This window comes from Myotis davidii, unplaced genomic scaffold (assembly GCF_000327345.1).
Source record: "Myotis davidii unplaced genomic scaffold, ASM32734v1 scaffold238, whole genome shotgun sequence".
NCBI lineage: Eukaryota > Metazoa > Chordata > Mammalia > Chiroptera > Vespertilionidae > Myotis > Myotis davidii.
The window spans coordinates 9209420-9216013 of record NW_006293779.1 but is presented as its reverse complement, the minus strand read 5'-3'; the positions used below and the strand labels follow the sequence as shown (position 1 = coordinate 9216013).

Below are 6594 nucleotides of genomic sequence, written 5' to 3'. Positions count from 1 at the left end.
GATCAGCAGCAGCAGCAGCGCCAGAAGCGCGGGGCCTGATGGGCCCATGGCCGACCTCGGCCTGCTACCTCCCTGCACCTCGCAAGCTGGGCTTGGCCTCAGGACGCTCGCTGGTTCCACGCACAGGGGTTCACACAGATAGAACTCTGCACAGAGGTGAGAAGGCGCTCCGGGAGGGTACACGCAGGCAGGTCTCCGCACCCAGGTGAGAATGCGCACCCCGAGTCGGCACCCTATTTATATGAGGCCGCCCGCCCAGCTTTCGGACCGCCCAGCGAACTACAAAAGGTCCAAAGGGCAGCCTCCAGGCCTGTTTGCTTTTCCAGGGCTCCTCTCAGAACCTGAGGAGGGGCCTGTGGCGAGGGGGCTCAGCCAGAGCCACACCGGCCTTTCCTCTGGCCTGGCTGGTCCTCTCCCCCGGCGGGTCTCAGAGGGTGAGGCCATGGGGACAGTGGGCTGGCATCTGAGAAGCCTGCCTGGCCCAGCAGGGCCTTCAGATGACCAGGCACTGGGGCCAACCCACCCCACTCCCTAGTCCCACTTTGTAGCCCTTTAGGGAGCCAGCCCTTCACAGTGTCTTGGTGGAGATATTTTCCTCTCCATTCTTTCCCATTTGGGTAGATTTTGGGTTGATAGGGCACCCCTAATCCTGATAGGTACCCGTGGCTGTGGTTATCTGCTCAGGATTCATATCATGGGGAGGAAGCAGAGAGAAAGGGGAAGGAGGGAGGTCTGTTGAGTAACTGACCCAAAGTTACACTGAGGGACCTGAAGTCACCCCAAGGGGCCAGGAAGTCATAGTCACAGCAGGAGCCAGGCGCCCAAATCTTCCAGAACCCCTCATGAAGTAGGGGTCTTCCCACCCCCTTACCCCCCAGCCCCCAGAGCCACCCCTTGGGCTGAGTCTTCTGGCAAATTGAGGGGAGGAGCCTGGGTTTCCTCCAGAGATGGGGAGGCTGGAGAAGAGAAGCAGAGTAGTAGACAGGACATGCCATGTTCCTCCCAAACACCTGGGAACCTTCTCCACAGGACATTTCCCACAGGAGACTGCCCAAGGCGCCCCTCCTCTCCCAGGCTGTGGAGAACCGGGCTCAGTGCAGATCACTTAGGACTGGCCCTGTTCTCAAGGCACCTCCAATCTGGTTGGGGAGACAATATGGGTAAACAGGAAACTGCTGGTGAGCCATGGAGGTAGGCCGTGAGCAGGGCAGAATGGTGCGGGTATGCCTGCTGGCAGAATGGGCGTGGAGGGCCATGAAGAGAGAGTGTGGACTAAGGAATACCCACAGCACCTATCACAGAATCACTACTTGCTAAAATTTGTTGTTTCTGTGCCATATCCAGATGTAACCAATAATTGTGAAGATTTAAAAATCTTCTGGTGGCGGGACGGGTGATTCCAGAAGAGTCATATTCTGCAACAGTAACAGTGTACAAAGACTGTGATGTGGGCCTTGTTCCCGGCCTCGGGGCTCCACCCTTCTCCTCATTCATGTACAGTATTGTTGTGTTTAACACAAACCCCCGTGGGCAGCTACACTCCCTTCAATGGTCAGTTGCTTTGCATCCATTGTAAAAGGGGGATATTGAAAAGGTCTCAACCCAAGGCTGGCCAAGCCTACGCCACTGAACTGTGAAGTTGCTGGAGAAACTCATCACTCCAAGAGGCCATTTCTCTGAGCATTAAAACTTTTTAAAATAACATTTTACTTATTTTGTATTAGTTTCAGGTGTATTCTCTGAGCGTTAAAAACACACACACCGATTTTAAGTGGGCTGACTTGCCACAGAAGGAGTTGCTGTATTTTAGGAAATGGTCTCTTTAAGGAGAATGGGTGAGTCACAAAGAAACCAGATAGAGATGGCTAACTCCAATTCACCAGCACAGATCCAGGCTTCCTCTCTTGATAACAGATGGAGTCACTGTCCTGGAGTCAGCGTCAGCAGGCAAACATGATTTCTGTGATTGGGGAATCAAAAATGGATCTGATAACGTGGGTGCAGGGAAAACTCGTGGGACGTCTGGCTGTCCCTGAGTTGACCGTCATCATCTCTACAGGAGGAAGCCTAGAGACTGGGGTGATCTCTTGCTTTCTCTGATTTCCTCTGGATGTTACCCTGTGCTGGGCCTCCGTGCTCATCCTCAAGTACACCAGCACCACAGCACATGTGAATTGTTGAGTTGAACTTGAACAGACTCACAAAAATACAGTAAGGTTTAGTGCACAGATTTTTTCTTAAATTACAAAATCCACCTAGATCCTTTTTCAAAAGCGATTTGAAATATAGTTTTATTTGGGACCACAGACACCACCCTTCATCCTTTCCCTTTACTAGTAAGTAGAACATTTCTCAATTCCCTCTCCTAAAAATGTTTTAAGTTTCAAGACTATAGACCACTTTTCAGAGAGACCTCACATAGAACGAAGAGTCAGAAAATCTTCCAGTATAAGTTACTCATTGAACAGAGAAAATACTAGTTCGTAGAGGTCAGCTTTATGCAAAGGAAACCAGTGTCCAGAAGAACTGGAGTCGAATCCGAGCTGGGTTTCTTGTGAGGTCTGAAATCTTGGGCAAGTGACTTCACCAGCCTGGGTCTCTTTTTCATCATCCCTAAAACGGAATTAAAAAGATCTCCCTTTCCCGTAGGAACTTCTGAGAATTAAATGAAACAACTAGCCCTAACCGGTTTGGCTCAGGTTCCATTCCGGCCAAGGGCATGTACCTTGGTTGCAGGCACATCCCCAGTAGGAGGTGTGCAGGAGGCAGCTGATCAATGTTTCTCTCTCATCGATATTTCTAACTCTCTATCCCTCTCCCTTCCTCTCTGTAAAAAAAAATAAATCAATAAAATACATAATTTAAATGAAACAACTATCTAAAGTGTTGCATTGATAGCAGGATGCCTGGCAAATAAAAGATCCTCAATAAATGGTAACAGCTACCACTTATTATGTGTGTGTTAGAGAGGAAGTGCATGTTAAGGGTACCAATTGGAGCTAGCTAACCACAACTTATATGAACACAGGCTAATAGGACAAACATAGGAAGTCAGTGCTGAAGAAAGGGATCAGAAGCAAAATCAGGCATTCAGGAGGGCCACCAATACTGTGGCTGCTGGTGTGTGAGAGACACCATTTGTCTCTGCTGCTTCCTAACATTTCTGGGTATTTGAAATCACTGTTCGCTTGCGGGGAAAGGGGGCCTTGCTCCAGCAGACAGACTAGGGGCTCCAGCAGAGACACACTCCGCTGTCACAAAGCTAATCGCAGTGAGTGGCTATGGCTTATCAGCTCATGAATGCAAAGTCCCATGGGGTGAACCATCAGTCTGAGTGATCACAGAGCTCTGAGTACCCATTAGAAAGCAGCCTGGCGGCAGAATTTCAAGGAATTAGATAACGCGGACTAGACCAGTGATGGCTTCTGGAAGGGAGACTATGCATTCTGTTTATCTGACGGTGACCAGAAGGATCCCGGCCAAGTCTAGGAAAAGGTGGATGCTATGAAAGGCCCCTCAGAAGCCCAATTTCTTTGTTCAGTGTTGATCTCATACTGAAATAAGCGTACATCATTTGGTGAATACAAATCAGTGAATCGATGCCCTTCATATACCCCATTGCTACCAGGATACTTATGTACAATGACCATGATGCTAAATAAAACAAAGGTATCTGATTTGATACAAAGAACCTCCAGCTATGCTGCTCAGAAAGCTCATTTGGCAAATAAGGACGAGTATTGACAATGATTAATTAGTCTATCTCTTTTCTGCCTATGATGGCATTATAATTGCAAATGATGCCCAGAAGCTGGAAATCTCGTCAACTTCAAGAATTATAGATGGAACTATGCCCAGTGTGGTCTGTATATGTCTCTCTCTCTCTCTCTCTCTCTCTCTCTCTCTCTCTCACACACACACACACACACACACACACACACACGAGAACTGTCCAGAAAAAATAGGGCATTCATGTGAATGGCACAGGTGAGAGATGGTGGAATGGGCCAGTGTCAACCAAATGGCAATATCACCAATGGATAATGAACTTTCTGTGAGGAGGGGAAAAGAGACCTCCCTACTCTGTCATTCTGCTATCCAAGAGCCAAGGTCAGAGTGTTGAGCAGCAGTTCCTTCTGGGGAAAAGAGGCCTGAAGTCCACATTGTCCATGTGCACTCCTGTGTGATGCAGTATCACTTCCTTGACAATGCAGAGCTCATCCATCCAGCCCCACCTACTGCGAGGAGCCTTTCCCTAGTCCAGCCCCGTTAGACCTCCTGGCTTCTGACCCTGATCTCCTATCAGTTTCTATAGAGGGCCTTCGTACAAACTGTCTATTGTTGCCCTGAACTAATATTTTTCTCTAGTAATACGACTTAGTTTTTTACCTGTTTACAATATTACCTTTGCAACCAGAGAGATAAGCTTGGAGGGCAAGAAAGGGGTGCAGTTTTCACCCTTATATTCCTCTCCCCTTTCCCTCACCAGCACCTCTTCCAGGCTGGGCAGATAGTATAGCTAAGGAGTAAACACTGTGATTATAATGTGGGATGGTCCTTGTGAGATAGGTTTGCTTTTGTATGTGTATAGCTTAATGTAGAATGTATGGTGACTTTGAATCAGTATGAGAGGGGACAGCATTTATCAACTAGGATCATGGGACAGTCTCTATGACTCTGAGTGTTGGTTGCGTTTCTGTGATGAGTGGACTAGATGACCTCTTAGGACCACTGTAGCTCTGATTACTTTGATTCTATAAGGACGTAGTAATTTTTTTAAAAGGCATAAATTATATGGGGTTCAAGCTTCAGGGCAGTTAGGGGCTGAGAATTCAGAACCATTAGCAGGGTGGGTTTTCCAGGAGGTGACCCACCTCTACAAAGACACACTGCCTGAGAAATAGAACACTAACCACTGAGCACACTGGCCAGGGTGGTCAATTACTCTTTTCCCATTTGTGTTTTGTTTTGTTTTAGTTTTTTTTATATTCTTATAGGACTAAGAACCAGAAAGAACTATCCTCAAAAGGCCGAGACCAGTGCTCATGATAAATGGCTGGCTGGCTGGATAAACAAGCCTCACCATTCCCAGGACCACTGATTTCTCTTTAAGGATTTAGGGACCCCCTGAGCCTTCTGTCCTCTGAGAGCTTACAGAAAAGTAGAGGGGCATGAATACACATCTCAGCTAGGAATGAGTGCCCATAACGCGCCCAAGGTGGGGTCTACACAGCTAGACCGCATTGGTCTAAGGTGCCCTTAGGGGCTCTGGAGGAGGTGAAACGTGAGCAGGGTCTTGGTTGATGGGCAGGATTTGCGGAATTGGGTTGGGCAGCACCACTGAAGAGCAATGGTGGGAAGCTGAGACTATGTTAGACATGCCTGACAGTCTGTAACCCAGCCAGCCAACTGAGTCCGTGGACATGGAGAAGGTGAAGAAAAGTCGGATGAGGACTGGGAAAGATCATACTTCACTGTGCCTGGGCGGTGGACAGGACTTTCTGGCTAATTCCATCTTTGTTTAATTATGGGTTACTGTATAAACTGCATCTTATGTATTCAGCATAAAATTTAGCACATATGGCATGAAAACTCTAGATTGTATAGAAGGCCATGGGTATTGGCTGACTCTCTTGGTCCAGAGCTGTGAAGGGAAATAGAGGAGGAAAGTGTCAGACGTGGAGAGGACCGGAGAGACTGACTCTAGATATTCTCTTTTCACAGATAGAGAAACGGAGGTCTTGACAGCCTGCGGGTTTTTCCCCCCATGAAAATAAATGGAGGTAGGGCAAGAACTTGGGTCTTCTAGTTTATAATCTAGAATATTCATTCTACCTTAATTGCACTAAATCCACGTTGACAACATAAAATTCCTTGGAGATTACTTTCTGAAGATGATGAATCTTTGATACTGTTTCTCCTTGTAATTGATTAGTCATTAAAAGTGATAAACTTAATTGATTTTTTGTGGGTTTGTATTCAGAATAAATATTGCTATGTAACTGGTTATATAGAATCAGATACTTAGGGCCTCAAAGGGCCATTAAGGTCATTGAATCCAACTCATCTCCCAATATAAGGGTTCCATCAATCTGAGACTTACCTGGCCACCCATTAGCAGGCTGCCTAACTGGTAGAATTAGTAAAATTAGGTAATGCTCTAATGAGCATAGAAATTAGGAGTCCCTAAAAGGGAAACTTCTCTTCCCTGCAAATCTATAGATGGCCAGATAGGTCTTGTATATAGATTGCAATGCTTTGAGGTCATATCTCAGGTTCCTTCTATTTCTGTCCCCCATCCAGGTCACAGGGAAAGGTATCTACTTTGGAATAGAAGTTATTAGCATGGGGAGGAGGAAGGAGTCTGGCCACCCCCAGAACCCAGTCAGTCGGCTTTGGTTACTAAAGCAGAAGCGGGGGTAGAAACATGTATCAATTAGTTTCAGGGGTTCCTTCTCTTTCTTTCTTTCTTTTTTTTAAAATTAAATCTTTATTGTTCAGATTATTACATTTGTTCCTCTTTTTTCCCCCCATAACTCCCCTCCACCCAGTTCCCACCCCACCCTCCACCCTCCACCCCCACCCACTACCCTC

At 46.9% G+C, this 6594-nt stretch overlaps 1 protein-coding gene across 1 annotated transcript in view; it reads right to left on the bottom strand.

Annotated features, from left to right (window-relative positions):
- APOB (apolipoprotein B) overlaps nt 1–1187 on the bottom strand; it is a 38694-nt gene extending 37507 nt beyond the window's left edge. The window contains exon 1 of the mRNA XM_015566436.1: nt 1133–1187. Within this exon, the coding sequence (XP_015421922.1) occupies nt 1133–1187 (55 nt within the window). The remainder of the gene's footprint in view (nt 1–1132) is intronic.
- Nucleotides 1188–6594: the final 5407 nt, after the last annotated feature.